General features: G+C 37.4%; 1 protein-coding gene across 4 annotated transcripts in view; it reads left to right on the forward strand.

The window, feature by feature from the left end:
- The first annotated feature begins 8,088 nt into the window (after window positions 1-8,088).
- Window positions 8,089-24,917, forward strand: part of DSC1 (desmocollin 1) — a 154,802-nt gene continuing 137,973 nt past the window's right edge. For 3 of the 4 annotated variants that reach the window (XM_043888782.1, XM_043888781.1, XM_043888780.1), the window contains exons 1-9: window positions 8,272-8,720; window positions 11,608-11,692; window positions 13,286-13,488; window positions 14,750-14,866; window positions 16,573-16,728; window positions 20,201-20,345; window positions 22,074-22,240; window positions 22,664-22,798; window positions 23,708-23,893. In XM_043888782.1, the coding sequence (XP_043744717.1) occupies window positions 8,658-8,720; window positions 11,608-11,692; window positions 13,286-13,488; window positions 14,750-14,866; window positions 16,573-16,728; window positions 20,201-20,345; window positions 22,074-22,240; window positions 22,664-22,798; window positions 23,708-23,893 (1,257 nt within the window). In that variant the 5' untranslated portion in view covers window positions 8,272-8,657. Of the gene's footprint in view, window positions 8,171-8,271; window positions 8,721-11,607; window positions 11,693-13,285; window positions 13,489-14,749; window positions 14,867-16,572; window positions 16,729-20,200; window positions 20,346-22,073; window positions 22,241-22,663; window positions 22,799-23,707; window positions 23,894-24,917 lie in introns of those variants that run through there. The other variant, XM_043888779.1, reaches the window with a different exon arrangement.

Below are 24,917 nucleotides of genomic sequence, written 5' to 3' on the forward strand. Positions count from 1 at the left end.
AAAGCTGGTGCTCTGGGACAACCCAGACAGATGGGGTGGGGAGGGAGATGGGAAGGGGGTTCAGGATGGGGAACACATGTGCACCCATGGCCGATTCATATCGATGTATGGCGAAAACCACCACAGTATTGTAAAGTCATTATCCTCCAACTAAAATTAATTAATTAATTAAAAAAAAGAAAATACCCAGGTTGACAAAATTAGAAAACAAAAAAAGAATATACATTGGCACTCTGCTTTTGTGACGCAAGTTGATTTCATATACCAAAAGCTATTAAGTCCCATGAAATATTTTTGACCTAGAACTTTTACTTGTAGGACTCTATCTTGAAAAGATGCTCCTAAGTCTAGAGAGAGCCTTCCCAGATAGTACAAGTGATAAAGAACCTGCTTGCCAATGCAGGAGACAAGAGATGCGCATTTGATCTCTGGGTTGGAAAGATCCCCTGGAGGAGGAAATGGCAATCCACGCCAGTATTCTTGCCTGGAGAATCCCATGAACAGAGAAGCCTGGTGGGCTATAGTCCATAGCATTGTAAAGAGTCAGACACAACTGAGACAACTTAGCAAACAAATCTAGAGAAGTGTTTATCTATCAAGATGGTCTTTATAACCATAAAAATAAAAAATTGAAAATGACTTAGATACCCAATATTAAGGAGTTGGGTAAATCAATCATAAATCATTTATTTGAAGAAGTTTAATACAGTCACTGGCAAATCTATGTAGGACTTGTGAAATAGGACAAATGTTTGTTTTATTTTAAGTGGACAAGGCATGCTATGTAATTATATTTATAGCACAGTGTAACAATGTTAAAAAATTCTATATACAGAAACTTGACTGGAGTATATACCCTGGGAGATTACCTTTATTTAGATCATAGGTGAAGATTCCCTTCCTCATTTTTTATCTTAACAAAGTTTAGGTAGGGAATATATGTTTTTATGTTTAAAAATCAACATTTAAAAATATGATTTTTCATATATGATATGAATAATTGACAGTAAAATTCCATCTGTCATTTAAAAATACTTTTTAAAAACTTAATTTTGAAAACCAGCACAGAAAATAATAATTGGAGGAAATATCAGAAAGAGAATAAAAGTCTAAAATATTCATTGTGTTTCTTTCACCAGGTTGAAGTACTTTAATTTTCAAAACTGATAGTTGACTGTAAGCTTCATGTGATGGATAATCCACTGACATTGTTGAAAATAGAATAAAGAAAAGGTCAGTTTACTGGGCATCATATAATTGGTTTTTCCAGACTCCTTTTTCTGTCAATAGCTGACAATTGTCTTGGAGCAAGATCCTCCTCACCACTTCTTGCCAACGTGGTCTGGCCTTCCCTTGAGTTTAGCCTTGGGGGCAAGATTCTCCAGTGGGACTGTGTTTACTCCAACTAGTAAAAGTGAGACATGCTCTTCCAGTTATGGATTACTGCAACTGACTGTATTCTGAGAGTTTCTGGTTACCGTCTTTGGCTCTGCACGGAGAAAACGGAATGATGGTGAAACCAACAGAAAGTCAGAGCTAAGAGATGGAGAGAATCGATAGCTTTATTTTTTCACTTATTTTTGGCTGTGCTGGGTCTTTGCTGTGGTGCACAGGCTTTTCACTGTGTTGGCTTCTCTTGTTGAAGAGCACAGACTTTAGGCCCGTGGGCTTCAGCAGTTGTGATGTGCGGACTCAGGTTCGGTGGCTGTGACACAAGGCCTTAGTTGCTGTGAAGCGCGTGGGATCTTCCTGGACCGGGGATCAAACTGGTGTCCCCTGCAGTGGCAGGCAGATTCTTAACCCCTGGGCCTCCAGGGAAGTCTGACACAGCCAGTATCTTGGTGACATCATTTGATCGCTTGACTTGAACTATGCTTGAATCTAGGGCATCCCTGGACTTCCCAATTACATGACCTAACAAATGCCTTTATCCTCAACAATTTTGTTTTGTTTTGCTTCTCTTAAGCCAATTTAAGTTGGGTGTGTGTGCTGAATAGAGAGAGTTCTAAATTATACAGATATTTATGCTGATGTTTCTTTTCATAAGTCTGCCAACAATTTTGATGATAATGGGAAGTGGTCATTTTTCATAAAATTAGTCAGTCTTCTATGCAAACAGCCTTAAGAAATCATTCCTTAGTAACTGTCAATAGCTATGAGTTACTTCTAATTTTTAATAACATTTTACCCAGATAAAAGTCCACGAGTTCACTGGAATTATAGGGACTTTCCACAGCACATGAATCTCTGAGAGCCAGATGTCTTCTACAGTTAACTTCTTTTTAACTTCTTTATACTTTTCTAATCTTCCACATGAGGTGCACACACTCTGTTTTACTCCTGTAGTTTCTGTTTTCTTCAGGCCTGTACACTTAACCTAAAAATGCTTTGTGAGGGCTTCATTAACATGTAAAGCATTCCTACCAGTCCACAGTCTTTCAGAACAAACTGGGTAACCTGACATAGATAATATTTTATGAGCAAGAGGCTATCCTGAGGCTTAGATTTTATTCATAAGCAGCACTTTCTGCAAATTAGCTGTGAATAAATATCTTTTATGAAATCTGTCACTGTGCTTCTATAAGAGACATTCTTTGAAATTCATAGGAAGGCATATATTCTTGACATCTCTTAAACTAAAAACTAAAGAACTGCAAAGCTCAGGTGGATCTTTAGACTTAAATCTTTCTCTGTGTGAGAAATAAATAAATCTAAATAAATAAATCTATGGTGGAAAACAAAATATACAATATATACATATTTTAAATTAATTATTTTCTTTTACAGGAGTCTCTCTGTTAAGCATGTAATCCTCATCTATTCTTAATTTCTCTCTAAATTGTTAAGGTATTTAATATTTGTTAAAGGACCTCTTTTTAACCTATGTGCTGTGCTGTGATTTTGAACTAAAAGAGAATACATTTGTGTTTTGCTCCACAAAGTATGCCTTTTTAAATAGTAAGATTTCGTCTTCTCTTCTTTCTGTATATGGTGCTAATCATCTAGCAGGGGTCAGAGCTCAGTGTACAAACCTTTAAATATTTCTTCAATGAATCTATCTGCTTATATATCTTTTTTTTTTCTGCTTATATATCTTTAGATAGCATTTTCAAGAGACCTTGGATTTGCAATAATTCAGTGTTTATTTCATTTAAAATTCAGTCTCTGATTTTTTACTACACTCCTGGGCAATTAAATGGTATAAAACATTAGTACTTGCTATGAACCAGTGTTCAAAGTGTTCTAAGTAATATCATATTTACCCTCATAACTGCCTATAAATTAGCAGCTATTATTATCCCCATTTTACTATGAAGAGATTGAGGCACAGAGCGTTAAGTGACTTACCTAATGGCATATTGTGAATAAGTAGTAAAGCCAGGAGTTGAAGCCAGAGTCTAAGCTCTTAACCACAGTACAACACTACCAGTCAGTTATGTTGTTAATTCAGACACAGATTAAAAGAAACAAAATACAACAAATGTACACATAAAAATATAATAGAGCTCTTTTTGAAAAACCTGATGGCAGGAAACCCTTTCAGGATGCATTTTATTTTCATTTAACTTGATTTTAAGGTAATTGATTTATTATAATTTTATTTTATTATAAAAATAAATTGTTTTCATATAAAGTGCTTAACTTTTTTAAGGAAAATTTTGTGCATAAGTAGCAAATGCAGGGAAAATAGTTGTGGTAAATTTGCAAACCAGTGATTCAGAGTTAACCTTTTAAAAAGTTTTTTAAATTACTTTCAAGAAATAGTTAATTGGAGGAAAAACAAAAACCATGTAGCAGGCCGGCTAAAAGAAGTATGAATTAAAAAAAAAAAAAGATTCCAGAACCATGGAGAATATTCTGGATTAACCTGAACTTAGTGATGAATGCCTTGCATCTCTTCTACAGGTCATACATACTAATTTTTTCAGTATCACCAATTTAATTTTTGCAATGCATTCTTCCCCATTTCAGTGGAGAATGTCATAATATAGGAAGATGCAACTATGACTTCATTAATTGGAAAATATAACCCAACTTTCCAGGATTCAAGAGTTGAAGAACTTTAGTCTTTGAATTCAGGAATACACACACACACACACACACATATATACATAAAATTAAATATATGTTTATTATTTAAATCTATATTTAGATAATTATGCTTAAACATACACAGACAGAATTTCAGTTGAATTTACACATATACATTTAGGTAATTATTCTTGTTTCTACATTTTCATTCTTTTTTTCCAAAACATCAAATATAAAATTTTCCAATTGAAATGATTTTATTTTCTTAGTGAAAATCAATTGCAACACAGATTCAGAATATGTATTTATTGGTGATTTTATCTTTGGCAATAACATACTATAAAATATCATTCAGTTCTTTTTCCAGGACCTTTTATTTTCCAGGAATATTATTATTTCCATCTCTACATATTCTGTCAGATTATCAAAAGAAAATCTTTCATTTTTCCTTTCTCTGAAGCATGGAGATTGAACTGTACCTATTTTTAATCTTTTCAGTTAAACATGAGGTAGAAATATAAATAACAAGAGCAAGAAAACTAGTTTCTAGTATATGTGCATGTTAGTGGCTTAGTCATGTCCAACTTGTGATCCCACAGTCACGACCCCATGGACTGTAGCCCACCAGGCTCCTCTGTCCATGGGATTCTCCAGGCAAGAATACTGGAGTGGGTACCCATTCCCTTCTCCAGGGGATCCTCCCGAAACAGGGATTAAATCTGGGTCTCCTGCATTGCAGGCAGATGCTTTACCGTCTGAGCCACCAGGGAAGCTCCATTTCAAGTATAAACATTTGTAAAGTAAGTAGTTGAATAGCCATTTTACTTTGCCTGTAGAAAGACCCTCACAAAAGAGGCGAGATGCCCATACTATTCTAGAATAATTGACTGCAATTAAGAGGTGTAGCATATAACTGCTTCTGAATACATTTCACTGGTTTCAAACTGGCTTATCGTTCAACAAGACAGAATTCTCACATTCCTGACCATCATTTTCTGCCCATTTTCAGTATATTGATATACATTTATTGTCAGAATAGCATGAAAGAGCGAAAGGAGTTGCACTTTGGTGACAGTCAGACCTGAGTTCACATGTTTACTTCTCCATTTTCTCTGGGTTAATGGGCAGAGGTTGGTTACTTCCTTTCACAAGGTTTCATTACCTAAAAGGAGCCCTCACTGGGCTGTTTGGAAGGATTTAGTGAATGCCTGTCAGTGGTTTCTGATTCTTGCTGCTGCTGCTAAGTCGCTTCAGTCGTGTCCGACTCTGTGTGACCCCATAGACGGCAGCCCACCAGGCTCCTCTGTCCCTGGGATTCTCCAGGCAAGAATACTGGAGTGGGCTGCCAGTTCCTTCTCCAATGCATGCATGCATGCTAAGTCACTTCAGTTGTGTCCGACTCTGTGCGACCCTATGGACAGCAGCCCACCAGACTCCTCTGTCCACAAGATTCTCTAGGTAAGAATACTGCAGTGGGTTGCCATTTCCTTCTCCCTCTGATTCTTAGTAGTGGCTAATTAAACATGAATTTAAGTTTCCTTTTGATGCTTCAAAGTAAACAATTACCATATGAAAATATTTACCCTCTTTTCCTAACTTCCATTGCTGCTGTGGGTGTTCAATTGATATTGGTATTGAACTCATTGAGTTATGATGGGAGAAATGATGCTAAAGTTGCCATTGCAGGGATCATTAGTGTTTAAAAAAACTAAGCTTGATGGGAAAATGTACTTTTAGGCAAGAATGTCCTGCATGTAATGTATAAGTAATTTGGACGAATGGAGTCATTTTTAAAAAGAGTTGGTCTTAGATTATAGGTGTTCTCAAATAAAGATATTCAAGGGACAACATCTCTACATGAGTAATAAAAAGAATGCAATAAGAAGAAAATTGACATTTTATATTCCAATGGTATTTTTCACAGAAAGAGAAAAAACAGTCCTAAAATTTGTATGGAACCACATAAGGCCCCAAAGAGCCAAAGCAGTCTTAAGAAACAATAAAATTAGAGACTTTATGGGACCTGATTTCAAACTATCACAAAGCTATCATAATCAAAATAGTGTGGTACTTCACTCAGAGAGTGGCTGCAGGAGCGGAGTGGAGCAGTGGCAGCAGCAGCTGAGCTAAAGACCCAGCATGTCTGGTCAGCTAGATCTGGATCCAGTGGGGCAGTGAGCAAGGCTTGGCATCTCGAGCAGGCAGGTCCATGTGCCCATGGAGTTGCTGATGAAGGGGGCATCTCCCCAGACCCACCTGCCAGGCTTGGAGAGGCCAGAGGCCCAGGCCCACAGGGGTGGGTGTCAGCCTCAGGGTTTCCTGAGTGAACCTTTAGGTAAGGGTGCCAAGGGAGGAGGATGTTGGTCAATGGGTGCTACCTCCTCAAGGAGGGAGAGGAGGACCCCGACCAGGATGCATTCTATAAGTACTGCCTAACATTATTTTTTAGAAAATAGTATGATATTGGCATGAAAACAGACAGATCAATAGAACAGAATAGAGAGCCCAGAAATAAACCTACAGTTAATGTGGTCAATTGATTTACAACAAAGGAGCTAAGCATATACAATGGGGAAAAGAGTTTCCTCAATAAATGGTTCTAGAAAAACTGGAGAGCCAAATGCAAAACAAAAAAAAGAAGAAAAAAAAAAAAAAATGAGACTGGACCACGATCTTCCAGCACACACAAAAACTCAGAGTGACTAAGACTTGAACATAAGACCTGGAAGCATAAAGCTCCTAAAAGAAAACAGAGGTGGTAAGCTCCTTGAACTAAATATTGGTCATGATTTTCTTAACCTAATTCAAAAGCAAAAGCAACAAAATCAAATACTAATACAAGCAAGTGGGACTATATAAACTAAAAAGCTTCTTCATGGCAAGGGAAACTATCAACAGAATGAAAAGACAATCTACTAAATGGGAGAAAATAACTGCAAATCATATATTTGATAATGGGCTAATATCAAAACATATAAAGAACTCATGAAACTCAATAGCAGAAAAGCAAACGATCCAATATAAAAATGGACAGAAGATCTGAATAGACATTTCTCCAGAGGAGACATAGAGATTGGTTGGTAGGTACATGCAGAGATGCTCAATATCCCTGATCAACAGGGAAATGCTAATCAAAACAACAATGAGATATCACCTCATTCCTGTTAGAGTGGCTATCATCAAAAAGATAAGAAATAACAAGTGTTAGTGTGGATGTGGAGAAAAGGAACACTTCTGCACTGCTGATGGGAATGTAAATTGGTACCACCACTATGAAAAGCAGTATGGAGGTTCCTCAGAAATTAAAAATAGAACTACCATATCCAGTAATTCCACTTCTGGGTATTTATCCAAGGAAAATGAAAACACTACTTTGAAAAGATATATGCACCCCCATGTTCTTTGAAGCATTGTTTACAATAGACAAGATATGGAATCAACCTGGATTCCATTGATCAAGTCTCCATCAAGGAACGAGTGGATAAAGAAATTGTGGTGTGTATATACACAATGGAATATTATTCATGCGAACACATGAATGGACCTGGAAGGCATTATGCTAAATGAAATAAATAGGACAGAGAAAGGCAAATGCCCATGATCTTACTCTCATGTGAAATCTAAGAAAAAAATAAATAGCTGGGAAGCTAAACTCATAGATACAGAGAACAGATTGGTGGTTTAGAAGGAGAAGCAGGAGGTGGGAAATGGTGGAAGAAATGGGTTAACTCAGGGCTTTTTGTTTTTGTTTTTTTCCAGTTTAAATAAGTGGAATAAAAAAAATTGAAGACTACAATAAGAAAATTATATCTCATTCACTTACTTTTATAACATCAATATACACTGTAGTAAATTCCTCTGACAGCTAGAGAATCAAACCAGCGTGCTGTCAATAATAAGGAGCAGACACAATGCCGTCTGCGAAGTTGCTACTGTGGACGGCGGCGCTCTATCTCCGGCAGAGCGGCTTTGCTGTGTGTGACAGACTACACCTAAATGCTTAGATGGGGAGATAACTCCTGATGCATGTGATCGCACATGCCTGTGTATCCCTGATTTGCCAAGGGCGGTTGAGGAGGCATCGCTTCTTTGCGTGGAGTTCGTGCACAATCTATGTTTGTGCCCAGGGGCAAGACAGGTTAATAAGGCCAGGAAGGAGGGGAGGACGTGGGAGTGGGTAATAACTGGGGAGGACTTCAGAGCATCCACCTGGGGGGAAGGGAGGAGAGCTGAGGATGGAGGGTGTTCCCTGTTGCTTCTGCCGATGTGTCAAGTGGCAGGAGAAATTTTGAAAGCTGTGAGGAGGAGCCAGTGGCTGCGTTTGGGGGTGTTTTGTACCCCACCCTTCCCATTTGTAGGTAAACCTCTTTCCATTCCGAGGTAACTGAATTGAAGGACGAAGACTGACCCGGGAATAGGAGGAAAGCAATTGTCCCGCTGCTCCCTCTCCTGTCATTTCACCCATTTGCCTCCTGACTTTTCTCCAAACCAAGTTCATCCGTGCCAAGGTGGCAACAGGTTACCCTGCCCCGGTGCCAGCCGTGGGGAATCTGCCGAAGCCGCTCCGTGTATCCCACGCTGCCCTGTTATCCAGTCACCATCCCTGAGCATCAGGACCACTTCTGATGGCTGTGGCCTCTGCCGCCCCAGGGAGCATCTTCTGGAAGCAGCTCCTATTCTCTCTCCTGGTGAGTAACAAGCAAAGGATTAGGGAGTCCAAGCATGCTGCCTTCCTTCAGGTTGGGCTTGAAAGAGAGGAGGGCGGGAGTGGAAGGCAGAGAAGGGAGACTGGAAGAACAGGAGCAGAGCTGAGTAAAATTCAAGGGAGCACAAAGAGACTTGTGGCCCAGGACGGCCGGTGTTTGGTTTGCTTTTCAAGTTTCCACCACCAAGCTGTTCATTTTTCAAGGGAATCCCCTGTTCAATCTTGCTGGGGTGTTTTTCTAAGGAGCAATGGGATGAATTCACTCCTCAGGCATTTGGCCCAGAAGGTTCTGAGGTTTGCTTTTGCTACTAGTCACTAAATAAGCTGTACTTGTTTCACCTGCTTAGTTCCCCTGAGCTTCGAGAAGAGGAAAAGGAGTCTGGTTGAAGATGTGAAATATCTAAGACTTGCTTCATTTTAGGCAGAAAGGGCTGAGAGAAGGGTGGAACTCTTAGTTCAAGGGAGGTGTTTAACTGGGAAAAAAATAATAATAAAGAAAAATGTGACATTCATTGATAAAATACATGAACTTGAGTTGCACTTATGTTTTTTGTAACTGTGTATTTAGGTGCTACTTTTTCTTTGGTGGTGGTTAGGAAGAGGGGAGTTGTTCCATATCTATATCTGGCATTTCTGAGCACTGAATTTCTTTCTTGTTTTCATTTTAATAAAATATTTTAGCTTCAAATTATATTTTCAGTATTTAAAAATTTTATTGTATAAGGGTGAATATTTTCTCTGTATAAATAGTACACTAGGGGACTTCCCTGGTGGCCCAGTGGCTAAGGCTGGATGCTCCCAATGCAGGGCCCAGGTTCAAGTCCTGTACCAGGGAACTAGATCCCACATGCCACAGCTAAGAGTTCTCATGCCTCAACTAAGATCCCGTGACTAAGATCCAGAGCAGCCAAATAAATAAATTAAAAAAAATACAGTAAGTGGGGTTAATGGTCATATACTCAACCTATAATTGTCTGGGGGTAATGTGGAGGGAGAACAGAGATCTTTATTTAGTATTATTAGGTAAAATGAGGGGAAAGCTTTCCAAGATATTTACCCAGATTTCTTTAACTTTTGGTCTCTGCTCTGCCCAGTTCCCTTTGGTTCATCCATTGCCCATTCATTCCTTATGCCCATGATGCCTAAAAATGCCTCTGACCACAGCTTCCTCCAAATAACTAAGCTGCTTGTTTAACTTGAAGACTGGGATATAGTGTGTCTTAGAGACCTGCACTGGCTCTGTCTGTGAGGCAGAACCAATGAAGTGGGGACCCTAGGGCAGGAAGGAAAAATGATGGAGGTATGAGAGGATATGTAGATGTATCCTCTGAGAATAATGTGTGACTATATAGTATAGATGTATAGATCTATATATGTGTGTATATACACATATCTATTTCTAATTACAAATGCTCTTCCATGTTATATACCTAGACCATTATTAATATAATTTTTTATATACAGAAAGCTCTTTAGGTATATTTTTGTATACTCCCTGACACTAGAAATGAAAATATTAAAAAGTCAAGTAAGTAGTAAAAAGACCCATTTTTAAAAAAGAGGTTATTTAATTTAAAGCCAGAATACAAAGACAACTTTTTAAATTCCAGTTTTTGGTGTTATCTAACAGAGTTACTGTAAAATGACAGACTATTAAATGGACTCACATGATATATCCAATAGACTTGGGTTGAGTTAGAAAAGAAATATACATCCATAGTATAGCTGATGGTTTTCTTTCTTTCTCTCAAATAATGGGTCCCCTAACTCTAGAAGGGCTTCCCTTGTGGCTCAACTGGCAAAGAATCTGCATGCAATGCAGGAGATGTGGGTTTGATCCCTGGATTGGGAATATCCCCTGGAGAAGGGAAAGGCTACACTCCAGTATTCTGGCCTGGAGAATTCCTGTGGTCGCAAAGAGTTGGACACAACTGAGCAACTTTCACTTAACTCTAGAAATATGTCCTCAGAGAAATATTGGTTATAAAATTCACCTTCCTGTTAAAGCTCTACTTTATATTTAAGCAATAGCAAAACAGTCATTTTGAAAAACAGTAGAGGAAGCAAATAAACAGAAAATGCCAAGAAAAATAGGTTCTGAACTTACTACAGACACTTTAAAACTGATAGCGCAAAAAAAAAAAAAAACAAAAAACTGATAGCGCTTCTTTTATTTTTCAGATAGTCTCGGTTTTTTCTTGAGTTAGGTATATGGCTTTGTAAAGCAATATTTGTGTCTTGAATTGAACTAAAAATCTTTACCCTGTTGAAGTCTACTCTCCATATTTTGAAATACATTTCTTTTTAGGCTAATTTTGTGAATGAGATTTAGACTTTGAAGTTTATGAGCCAAGCCTTTCCGAGGAGTAATTTGAGATCAGGGAATACTGGTGGGTGTTGATCTTGAGGAAGTTAAAAACATCCTGAAGTATTTTTTGACTTAATCAACTATACTTCAGTTTGCTTGGGGCTGTGAAAATGATGATTTGTATACAAATACATGATTACTGAATTCCAAAGTTAAGTACTTTCTTCATGCTGAGAAATCAGAATGACGTTTACAAATGACCTCAGAGATGATAAACTCTACATAAAGTCAATAGTTTGTAACATATTTTCTTGAAATGATGCAATACAATTCAGGTTCTAAGAACTCTGTTCATTTTAATTTTTCCATTGCTACTAAATGACTGTTGTGTTCCTAAAGCCACTTTCTTTGCTGTTTCCTTTTAAAATGAATATGAAAAATATTGAAAGATTAGAAGATTAATTTGTTATTGAAATTCACAATATTTTTATCAATAAGACAAAACTGTAATGTGAAAGCTTCTGATCAAATGTAACTCTTGATTTTTTTTCTTTCTTTTGAGGTTTTAATATTATTTTGCGATGCTTGTCAGAAAATTTCCCTTCAAGTTCCTTCTCGTCTTCGGGCTGAAGCACTTGTAGGCAAAGGTGAGAAAGGATGTTAAGAATTTCATAGTTTTAGCTGCTACATTTAGCTTTTGGCTGCTCAAGCCATACGGTAGTCATTTGGCATTAAAATTCGACTTGAAATGAAAGATAAACAACTTGATTTTTGCTTGTGGTTAGAAACAATTAAAGAACCAAGTTAGTTGTGTACTTTTCTTGCCAGGAAAATTAGCAAACATCAAAGGCTAAATTATCTTAGTTTAGTACAACAAAGCACCAAAATGAAAAACATATTTTAATTTTCTATGACTGATCTGCTGCCAAAATCGCCAAACCAACATTCTTTAATTGATTAGATAGAAAATAGACATGTCAAAATTGAAATGCCCCAAAATAAAATTTATGCTGGAGGTTGATGACAAAGACCAGGTGCCCAGCAAGAATTTATGTGATCTATTTTACAGAAAAGCTTCTGAAAGTCAAATAAAATTTTAAGTAGTCTTACTGTCACAGCCAGGCTTCCCTGGTGGCTCAGTGGTAAAGAATCTGCCTGCCAATGCAGGAGACGCAAGAGAACGTGGGTTCAGTCCCTGGATTGGGACGATCTCCTGGAGAAGGAAATGACAACCCATTCCAGCATTGTCGCCTGGGAAATCCCATGGACAGAGGAGCCTGGTGGGCTACAGTCCATGGGGTTGCAAAGAGTCAGACACGACTGAGTGACTGAGGATGCATACACACACTGTCACAGCTACACCTGAGGCATGAGTTGTTGTAAGTCTAGGAATGATATCCCTTTCATCAGTATTTTTCACTAACCTTAAGTTTACGACTAGAAAAACACATCTCATATACAGAAGTGGTATTTTCTCCAAGACAGACAATGTTTTGCCCAGTGTTTGGAGGTTTTAAATTAATCCCTTTTTCTTTCAAAAGTACTGAAAGGATACACGGCCTACACTCTAAAGACATATAGTAAATATGTTAAATATTGGGTTAGCCACACAGTTCATTGGGGTTTCTTCTGTAACATCCTATGGAAAAATCTGAATGAACTTTTTAGCCAATCCAATATGTTAAATATGAATCTGCAAAGGAAATATTTTGATACAACCACTAAGCATTATTAAGCATGGAGTTTATTAAGCTTCCAAAAGATTTTATAGAAGTAGTACTTGCAATATTACTGAGAAATATTATTTAAGTATGGAACAATTTTCTAATTTTTTTGCAAGACAGTTTTATTAATAATTATCACAGATGATTACAAAGAAGTTCAAAATCTGTCATCATGCAGTTAGTTATACTACATGTAAGATAGAATGATGCATTTGTACATAATAATGAGTTAGAGTGGAAACAATAAATCCAGTGACATCAAAAATATTTTATATCTATTCATAAATTAATTGCTAATGAAATCAGTGGAGACAGTGACTCCATCAATTTAATTATTTAATTTTTATGGCCTATAAGAATAGTATACTTACTATTAGAATAGTAAGTACTCCACACACCCCTAGCGCAACCTCCCTCTTTTTGCTTCTTGCATACCAACTAGAGGTTGTCATTCCTGTAAAACCTGTTCTATCCTTGTTTCACGTGACAAATTACTGTGAAATTTCTTCCCTGCAGTGAATCTGAAGGAGTGTCTCCAGTCGGCCAGCCTAATCCAGTCAAGTGATCCTGACTTCAGGATCCTAGAAGATGGCTCCATTTACACAACACATGACCTTGTTTTGTCTTCTGAAAAGAAGAGTTTTTCCATTTTGCTCTCAGACAGTCAGGGACAGGGGCAGAAGGAGATAGAAATCGTACTGGAAGCAGGAGGAAAGAAGGTATATTAGACAAGACTCAAGCACAATAATCTGCTCACCAGAGCCCTTCATCTCATTTATTTTCATGCTTGCTAAAATTCTTGTTATTGAATACTCACTTTTTTTCTATTCCATTTATAACAAACATATATAAAGACTAGATTGCTTTAATGAGTAATAGAGTGATTTATAAGTGGTGTAAAAATGAACAGCTCCATAGCCAGGAACGAAGGCAGAATATCAAAGGTTTCAGATAATGTTCTCAGGTGTGGCAACAAGAGTTACCTACCTGCAGAACAAGGCGGGGCAGGTCTAAGACTCACTGCAGATTGGTTCTGGCTGGAGAAGTGGCACTCCACCCTGTATGGCTTTCCCTCAAGTGACTGTGGGTTTGAGTCTCTCTTTAAAGAAAAGATGAGAAGGCCTCTGGTTTATCCCCATCTTAACAGAACGTTTTACAAGGTCCTTCTTTTCAGAGAATGCTGTATGGCCAGTCCACAGGATTGGTTCGAGTGTTCTGACTCTAAGCTAGTCTTCTGGCAGGGAGTGGTGATGCTTAGGAAGTGAGAAAGGAGAAGGTTCCTGGAATTCATATAAATCTCACTTTAAACAAATTATGCACAATGAATTTGGTCTTACAAGATAACTTATTCATAAGCAATTTGATTTATAAGGAAAATTTTCAGCTCAGTTCCTTTTGATTATAAGAATCTTCATCAAATTTAGAATATGCTTGCATTTTACATATACTTTACATTTGTTTAAAATTTAGACTTAATGTTATATAATTACATAACATTAATGTAAGCCTTAATGTTACATAAGGCTATACAATATTATTTTATATCCAAATTGTAAAGAGTCTCCACATGAAATAAAATATGCTGGAACACACACTGTGTGTCTTTATATAGGTATACAAATGCTTTTAAGGTAGCTAATATTTTAGCAAATTTTGGTTGTACCACTGTTAGTGGAATAAAATCAATTCTTTATTAATGGGTTATTTCTTTTTAGCAACTCAGTATTTCTTCAGATAGTATCTTTCATCAAAACCCTAAAAGTTCTGGTTGGTTAGGTGATAAATGATTAAAACAGGAAACAGGTGAAACTGGTTCTTTGTGTGTGTGTGTTACTAACAAAAAACCAGAATTTGGGTATTATCCATAACATTGTTATGTGCAACTGTTACCTATTTTCTTCATGTTACTGTTTATGTGAAAAATCATTGTATCTAGAATGATAAACAATGCTGTATCTTTTCACTTCTCATCAAACGCAGATTCCTAGGAGACATATGAAAGACACAGTCCTCAGGCGAAGCAAGAGGCGATGGGCGCCTATCCCGTGCTCACTGATGGAGAACTCACTAGGGCCATTTCCACAGCACGTGCAGCAGGTCCATTTCCTCTCATTTGATATTATATGTTAGCTTTGTTTCTTTGTTTTTGAAACTTTCCATTTGAGTTGAATCAGGGTTTTAACCTGTTGGTACTAATAAGGACCATCTATTTATGAGAACTAGGGTCCTGTAGACGAGAGCTTAAATTTTATCACTTACCTCCAAAAGTCACATTTTAGCATTAGAAACAAGTGGTATATTTTGAGTTTCTGATTCTTTTAGGTCTGCACCCAGATTCTTCCAAATATCTTGCCAGAATTTAGCATTCACATACAGAGGACATGCCTACAGATTTTGCATAATTCAATTCTCCCTTTCATTAGCACTTACCCTCACAAAAAAAAAAAAGGCCAATATATCTGTTTTCCAAAAAGTGGTGTTACTGCCACTTAACTGAATGTAAGCATAAGTCAATTTTCAGTTCAGTTCAGTTCAGTTGCTCAGTTTTGTCCAACTCTTTGCGACCCCATGGACTGCAGCATGCCAGTCTTCCCTGTCCATCACCAACTCCCAGAACTTGCCCAAATTCATGTCCATCGAGTCGGTGATGACATCCAACCATCTCATCCTCTGTCGTCCCCTTCTCCTCCTACCTTCAATCTTTCCCAGCATTGGGGTCTTTTCCAAGGAGTCAGTTCTTTGCATCAGGTGGTCAAAGTATTGGAGCTTCAGCTTCATCATCATTCCCTTCCAATGAAGATTCAGGACTGATTTCCTTTAGAATTGACTGGTTTGATCTCCTTGCCAGTCCAAGGATTTCTCAAGAGTCTTCTCCAACACCACAGTTCAAAGGCATCAATTCTTTGGCACTCAGCTTTCTTTATAGTCCAATTCTCACATCTGTACATGACTACTGGAAAAGCCATAGCTTTGACTAGATGGCAAAGTAATGTCTCTGCTTTTTAATATGCTGTCTAGGTTGGTCATAGCTTTTCTTCCAAGGAGCAAGTGTCTTTTCATTTCATGGCTGTAGTCACCATCTGCAGTGGTTTGGAGCCCAAGAAAATCAAGTCTGTCACTAATTCCATTGTTTCCCCATCTATTTGCCATGAAGTGATAGGACCGGATGCCATGATCTTTGGTTGCAATTGGGCAATTCATGATGCATTAACTATGGGAGGAAAGATGTGTTATTTCCAGTTTTTTAGTCACAAAAGTTTCCATTCCAAATAATTAAAAACCACTGATATCATGGCTGTATACAGGAATAAGAATAGAAAAAGAATATTCAATGCCATGATTTTTCCATACATATGCAGATAACTTCAAAGAGTTTAGTATCCAATAAGTGACAGAGTTTGTGGCTTCGCACAATGCAGGATATAAGTGAGAATTTAAAAATATGGGAGACACTGGGAAAGAAAGAATAGATATGTGGGAAAGAGAGCAAGAAATAAAAAATAAGGGCTTCCCTGGTGGCTCAGTGGTAAAGAATCTGCTTGCCAGTGCAGGAGACCTGGGTTTAATCCCTGGGTTGGGAAGATCCTCTGGAGAAGGAAAAGACAACCCACTCCAGTATTCTTGCCTGAGAAATTCCATAGACAGGGAAGCCTGTCTGGCTACAGTCTATGGGGTCACAAGAGTCAGACATGACTTAGTGACTAAACAACAACAATAAAAAATAAACTATCACAAGAGATTAGGTTGAAAGTATTTATCATGATATATTTGCTCTTTTCCTAAACTGTCAATTATTGTTACAGGTTCAATCTGATGCTGCACAAAACTACACCATCTTTTACTCCATAAGTGGACCAGGGGTCGACAAAGAGCCCTTCAATCTGTTCTTCATAGATAAAGATACAGGGGATATATTTTGTACAAGAAGCATAGACCGTGAGCAATATCAAGAGTTTCCGGTAAGATGATTGCATCATTCATTCAGATTTATGTTTTTTATTACTGGTTTGGTATTTTCAAGCTATTTATATATATCAGAGGAATCAATGATTTGTCTTAATATTTTAAATATTGTTCATGTGTCATACAAACTTTAAATTTCTATTGGTACGATTGATGAAAAAGGATGATTATTACAAGGGAAAAAAAGGGAGGGGGAAGGGAAAATATAATAACAATTTTAAAGGACAGGTTTTGATGTATATAATCCTGGGATAATAGCAGTGAATTTTATTGAATTTAAAGTTCTCTATAATAACTTAGCTTTGATCACATGATAATTTTTTAAAAATACGATGATTGGGCCAGTTCCCAGAAATTCTGATTTAATTGTTTCAGGATGAAAGTAAAATTGTTAGCTGCTCAGTCTTGTCTGACTCTTTACAACACCATGGACTGTAGCCCACCAGGCTCCTCTGTCCATGGGATTCCTCAGGCAAGAATACTAGAATGGGTTGCCATTCCCTCCCCCAGGGGATCTTCCCGACCCAGGGATAGAACTGAGTCTCCTGCAATGTAGGTCGATTCTTTACCGTCTGAGTCACCAATTGAAAATTTGTAGTCGACAGTATAAAATTTAAATAATAGTCTTCTAACTCAGCTAAAAATATGACTAATTATAAAATACAATATTCTATTTATACTTAATGTAATATTTAAATATATTTTTATTGCTTTCAATATAGCATAATGGGAACTAGCCTACAAAGTCATTAGTTTCATTGAGCTTTTTGAAACTGTTCTGTAGTAACTAATTATGAAAATATTTATAGTTCCTTTATTATAAGAAGTGAGCATAAGTGAATTATCCTAGGGATCCAGACTGTAGTTTAAAGTTAGCTGAATTTCCAGTTTAAATCATCTTTTTATTTATTTTGAGATGCTCAGCACATGAATAGTGAAAAATAAAACTAGAACCAGAAACAAAATCACTACATCTGAAAAATCAGTGGAATGTGAAATAATGATATTTATTTTAAACATTGGGATGTATAATTTTAAACTACAAGTGATTCTACAGTAAGAAGTAGATGATCATTTCCATTGAGGAGAAAAACTAGCTAAAACTAATGTAAATTACAGCAGGATAGACTTAGGTTAGATGGGGAGATGTTTTACTGCCGATGTGATGAGGTAAAGAAATTCATTACAAGTGATCCTGTAAGGCAGTTTTTATAGAGGGCAAACTCTTGGGGGTAGTTTGTTCTCCTAAAAAAGAAAGATGGATGGAATTACATGTAAAAAGCTATTTATTGACGAATTATCCCATGTAAGGCACTATGTTAGGTGCTTTAGTCACACAAATATCCTTAGTCTCAGGCTTCAACTCTAAGAAAAATTGGAAACCAATAGGGACATAAAACAATTATAGAGTTTCCTCTAGCCAAAAGTTTCAAAATGACAGCAGTCTAAAGAGAGAGAAATTACATCAAATATGAGGGGAGAGGGAGGGCTTGATAGGAAGGCTGAAAGTGTGGTGGTGATAATACACTGCTGTATCCCTCAGTGTGGAATTTATTAAGATACAGGGCTCAGGCTGATGGAAACCGAAGTATAAGTTTTATTACTGAAAAAGCCCAGCTGGAGGTTGTTTGGGGAAAAATGTAAAAGGGAACAGAGGGAACATGCATGGTTATTTCAAAACCTTCCCTCCTAGAGATTAGAAGTGGAAATGTCTTCCCCCTTCAGGTTAACATGTGAAGATGAAATATGGCCTTTCAACACAGCAATGAGGATTTTCTGTTACTTTGGTAGATAATGGTGAGATCACAGAAGAGCCTGATTCAGGAATATCATGATTAAAATTGTGCTTTATGGAAATGCGTCTGACTCCTGAGGGCTACATAGTTTGGAGAAGGTCAGTTAGAACAATTATAGGAAAGTTTGTCGGACGTTGGTTGGAGAGTTGGTCGGCCAATACTTTGGCCACCTGATGCAAAGAACTGACTCCTTGGAAAAGACCCTGATGCTGGAAAAGATTGAAGGCAGGAGGAGAAGGGGACGACAGAGGATGAGATGGTTGGATGGCATCACCATCTCAATGGACATGAGTTTGAGCAAGCTCTGGGAGTTGGTGATGGACAGGGAAGACTGGCATACTGCAGTCCATGGGGTTGCAAAGAGTCAGACACAACTGAGCAAATGAACTGAACTGGTCGGACATGTGTGTAGGATACAAGAGGAAAGTTGACAGGATGCATTTGGGGTCACATGAGGATGGTGGCTTTGGAAATAGAAAAGAGGAGATGAATAATAAATAGACACAGAAATGCTGTAATCTCAAGAACCTAGTGCACAGAAACGTCACTCTCTTGAGTCTGGCAATTGACTAATATAAGGCTAAAGAGGGAGGGGTTAGATACCTGGGATTTTAATCTTGGTTCATTCTAGAAAATGGTTACAGTAGGGAAATCAAGAAAGTTAGCTATGGTGAAGAACTGAATTCACACAGAGTTCACTCTGGGCAGCTTTAGCTGTTCCTGTCAGTGGAGAAAATCTGTTTAACTCAACAACCATTTACCAAAGACTCACTGTGCATATACCACATAAGAAGAGTTCAAAAGTAATCTGATGGTATTTAAAGAGAAAGGGCATTAAATCATTGCATTTGGGGCCAAGATATATCCTTTTGAGATAGAGTTTGGAATGTTTATATGATTTTGCTAACACTTTTACTACACAAGAAATACATCTTAAGGATAGAAAAATGAGAAAATACAGGTAAATAGAGAAAAGAGCATAATTGAATCACCCAGAAATAGTTGATATATATTGTTTATTTCTTATGTCATTCAATCATATCCAACTCTTTGCAAACCTACGGACTGTAGCCCACCAGGCTCCTCTGTCCATGTGATTTCCCAGGCAAGAATCCTGGAGTGGATTGCTATTTCCTTCTTCATATATGTGTATCAGTTCAGTTCATTTGCCCAGTTGGGTCTGATTCTTTGCAACCCCATGGACTGCAGCACGCCAGGCTTCCCTGTCCATCTCCAACTCCCGGAGCTTGCTCAGACTCACATCCATCGAGTTGGTGATACTGTCCAACCATCTCATCCTCTGTTGTCCATATACAAGTCTACAAATAACTAGAATCATATTTTGTATAAACTTTAGAAAAAAACCAGTAACTTGTCATTAGCATGACCTAGGAAAGTCTAACAAGGAAAACAGTACACAGTTAATTCAGGGCCCAGAGAAGCCTCATTGAGCTGGAGTGTGTGGGCTTTGATGGGAAAACAACGAGAAAGGATCAAAGCTGGAGGGCAGGCATAGACTGTGCGGCTGTGTTGTCTCTCTGTTGTATACATTCTTAGATAGACCTTTGCCAATGATGTTTTTTAGTATTATGACTTTCCCCAACTGCTAAGTTCAATTTTGTGCCTACTTTGTTATTTAAGAATCAACTGATGGTGTTCATTTACCTTTCAGATCTATGCCTATGCGACCACTGCAGATGGTTATGCACCTGAGTACCCACTTCCCCTAGTATTCAAAGTTGAAGATGACAATGATAATGCCCCATATTTTGAAAGTAAAGTGACCGTCTTTACTGTGCCTGAGAATTGCCGAACTGGTAAGTTCATGTTTTAGGAAAACACGAGATTTTTTGCTTCAGTTGAATTCTTTGTTACTGTTTTAAGCATGGTTAGGCAAAATATTTTTAAATGTTTGACTTTCAAGGTATTTTACATATGGACTTCCCTGGCAGTCCAGTGGCTTAAACTACATGCTCCGATTGCAGGGGATCCAGGTTCCATCCCTGGTCAGGGAACTAGATCCCACATGCCACAACTAAAACCCAGTGCGGCCAAATGGATAAATATTTAAAAAAATATTCTACATAAAACTTTGTAGTCTTATAAGATCATAGGCTCTTCAAAGTCAAAGTCTTTGTACTAATTTTCTAGGCACATGTAGAAGGCTGCTAACTGATCCACAAAGTTTCTAACTTTGTTAGATTAATCCACAATGACAGACAAATGCTGTTTATATTTTCTATTTTGATCATGTGCTAGGTGTCCATGATGTATTTATAAAGCAATAGATCTTTTGAATCTTTACAAAGTCACAATACCTTTTCAAGGACTCAAAAATAGATTATGGTATGGAAATGCTGATCAGGCTTATAACGTATGTATTCCTTTACTTTGCTTATTTTCCAAACAAATTGAAAAAAAAAATTTTTTTAAACTAGTCTGATGCTCTTAGCAGCCAAGATTGTGACCTCATCAAACCAAAGGGTGTAACAAGTCTAATTTATTCTTAAAAATCACAAGATATGTTCTTAGTGTTAAAGCCTTTTCCATTCTGTTGTCACTTTGTGTGCATATTTAATGTCACTCTCTGCAAGAAATGGTTTGTTAAGGCAACTTTACTAATACTCTGATTTCTGAGCCATAAAGCTTGTCCAATGTTTGTCTTGTATGTATTAGCAATTCAGCACATTTATTAAAGTATAAAAGCATGAAACCTTTGTTATCATATGCAAAGCTATTCTTTTCCTTTAACATTATCAAGCTGAATATAAAAGAAACAAGATATATAGAGAAGGTCTCATCAAAAAATGGTCATGGACTAGATTAGGAGGAAGAATTTGAGCACCCCTGTTCCCAAGGGTGGGGTGGATAGTCTCACCTACGTAGAATACAAATCATATTGTCAGTGGTAGCCACCTAATTGAAGTTTCCAGATAAGGGGAGCTTGAAGCTGTGGGAGAGCATTTAGACACTTCCCAGCTGGCTCAGTGATAAGAAAGATTCGCCTGTGTGCAAGAGCTGCAGGAGATGTGGGTTCAATCCCTGGGTTGGGAAGATCCCATGGAGGAAAAAATGGCAACCCACTCCAGTACTCCTGTCTGAGAAATGGACAGCGGAGCCTGGAGGGCTACAGCCCATGGGGTCACAGAGTCGGACATGACTGAGCGTGCATGCATGCTTCAGTTTAGTCACTCAGCCATGTCCAACTCTTTGTGACCCCATGGACTGCAGCACACCAGGCTTCCCTGTCCATCACCAACTCACGGAGCTTACTCAAACTCATGTCCATCAAGTTGGTGATGCCATCCAACCATCTCATCCTCTGTCGTCCCCTTCTCCTCCTACCTTCACTCTTTCCCAGCCTCAGGGTCTTTTCTAATGAGTCGGTTCTTCTCATCAGGTGGCATGCTTATTTATTGATAAATTAATCAACCTGGGGGTTTTAGGGGAGAAAATGCCACAGCAATGCCTTGATTTTATTTTTGTTTGTAATTCAATTAGATCACTACTTTAAGTTGTTGACAACATTGGATTTATCTAAACAGGAACTTCAGTGGGAAAAGTGACTGCAATAGACCTCGATGAACCTGACACTCTACATACTCGTCTGAGATACAAAATCTTGCAGCAAATTCCAAACAATCCAAGACATTTCACCGTACATCCAGACACAGGTGTCATCACCACAACTACACCTTTACTGGATAGAGAAGTAATGAATTGCTTAATTTCTCAATCACTAAACTATATTTAAACTGATCATGATTTCCCAGAGAAGTTACAATAAGGTGCTTGGTGGCCACCTCTCCAAGAATGTTTCTGTATAGACTGTGTGTAAGTCTTCTCAGGTCTATTCCTTTGTCCCTACAGAAATAGTGGGAATATACAGGGTCTCAGAGATCGTTGACCTGGTTTGATGTGTGGATATTAAAATAGCTTTACTTTTTAAAATATTATATCAGAAACATCAGCTTTTAATTGTACTGACTGACATATCTTTTCTTTATTTGCATTTATGGTGGCTTCTTTTTTTTTAATCAAAAAAGAACGTTTGTGAAAGAATCAGAGTCTGAGAAATGGCTATGAGACGCACAAGTTATGAGAAATATGTGTTCATCATTTTCCTTTCTTTCAGAAATGTGATACGTACAAGTTAATAATGGAAGTTCGAGACATGGGGGGCCAACCTTTTGGTTTATTTAATACAGGAACAATTACTATTTCTCTTGAGGATGAAAATGATAATGCACCATATTTTACAGAAACTTCTGTGAGTATATATGTGTATTCATTTATCTACGTTCATTTACTTCTTCAAAAAACAAATCTGGAGTCTGGTAGCTCCATGAGATTTTGGTTTTAATAGCTACCATTTACAAATAACATCCACAAAAAAATATGATTTCTGTAAAAATAATCACAGTGCTAGGATGCAAGGAAAATCAGGATGCAAGGAATATAAGTACTCTCTTAGTCATCCACAAGTCTTTCAGTTCAGTTTAGTCGCTCAGTTGTGTCCAATATTTGTGACCCCATGAACTGCAGTACGCCAGTCTTCCCTGTCCATCACCAACTCCCAGAACTTGCTCAAATTCATGTCCATAGAGTCGGTGATGACATCCAACCATCTCATCCTCTGTCATCCCTTTCTCCTCCTGCCTTCAATCTTTCCCAGCATCAGGGTCTTTTCCAAGGAGTCAGTTCTTCGCATCAGGTGGCCAAAGTATTGGAGCTTCAGCTTCAACATCAGTCCTTCCAATGAATATTCAGTACTGAGTTCCTTTAGGATGGACTGGTTGGATCTCCTTGCAGTCCAAGGGACTCTCAAGAGTCTTCTCCAGCACCACAGTTCAAAAGCATCAATTCTTTGGCGCTCAGCTTTCTTTATAGTCCAACTCTCACATCCATACATGACCACTGGAAAAACCATAGCCTTGACTAGACGGACCTTTGTTGGTCAGGAAGTTGAAAAGTTAAGGCATGAAGAATGGACAAGATTTGAAACAGTATTATTAGTTTATCGAGGAAAGAAGTGAGTTTATGAATTAAATGTGTACATCCTTCCCACTGTGTTTGCACATTTCCATATCACTTTGCTTTCCTTTTCTTTAAATGTAACTTTGAGTAGAAAATTACATTAAAACTATGAATTTATAGTAACAATGAACAATTGTTTCAGTATACTGTAGAAGTAGAAGAAAACAGAATTGACGTTGAGATTTTACGAATGGCGGTACATGACCATGATTTGCCAAACACGCCTCACTCGAGGGCTGTGTACCAGATCCTACAGGGAAATGAAAATGGAACCTTCAAAATTAGTACAGACCCAAATACAAATGAAGCAGTCTTGTGTGTTGTCAAGGTAAAAAATATTTATATATATATATGTATGTATGTAGTAATTCCTGTATGTATATAACTAGAGTTGTTGCAATGCAATGCTGAAATGATTTACATTGTTTCATGCATGAGCTTTATTATTATTACTTTATCCTCATTTCCTCTTAGGTGAAAGACGTGGTTGGTACAAAACTGATTGTTCTATATATGAGGAAAACCAAGGCAGAGAAATATTAAACTAATAAATAGATATTAACCTTAGAAGGTGTCTTGGACACCCACTTATCTAATTCCTTATGAAGTATAAGACAGAGAGAAATGGAAAAATCAATATTTGAAATTAACCTCTTGACTTTTCGATTCTATTCACACTCACATTATAGTTTTACCGCTCTACAATATGTTTTATAAGACAGACTATTTACTAAACATTTAGCATCTATTCCCATTAATTCTCCTATATTTGAGGTAACAAGTGTGTTGGGATTTTTAAAATTTAATTGCATTTGCTGGCTCAGAGAATGTTCACTTTAACTGAGTTTGGTTTCTTTCTGAGACCTTCTAACTGCAGTCTTCACTAACTTCTCACAACTTTCTATATTAATTTCTTAGAGACAGTGTATTTTCTTAGAAGGGATATGCATAAATTTTGCCTTCCTCATGAAATTTTTAGAAAATGTCCTTTAATTATAAAATTACCTATTCTATCTTTTTTTTTTTCTCTCTCTTTCTTTTTAAAATTTTTGGACTTTTTTTCTAGGTTTAGTTCTCTTTTTTTGTTATTTTGGTAGATTTTAGTCTCTAATTGTTAATTGTTTGGAGATTCTTTCTAGTTATTCACTTTGGGAACAAAGAAATCCAAATATATTGTACTTTGAAAAGGTGCTGCTAGATAATACGATTATATCTTTTGATTTAGATACTCATAGTAACAGCTCCATTATAGCCAAATCTGGTGTCCTAGTAGTCTCATTACGGAGCCAAACTTGGGTCCGCTCACTCCTGCGTGGTAAAGGCAATCTACTGACACTCAGTTGTGGTAAAGT

The sequence above is a fragment of the Cervus elaphus genome, chromosome 27, assembly GCF_910594005.1.
Source record: "Cervus elaphus chromosome 27, mCerEla1.1, whole genome shotgun sequence".
Taxonomy (NCBI): Eukaryota; Metazoa; Chordata; class Mammalia; order Artiodactyla; family Cervidae; genus Cervus; species Cervus elaphus.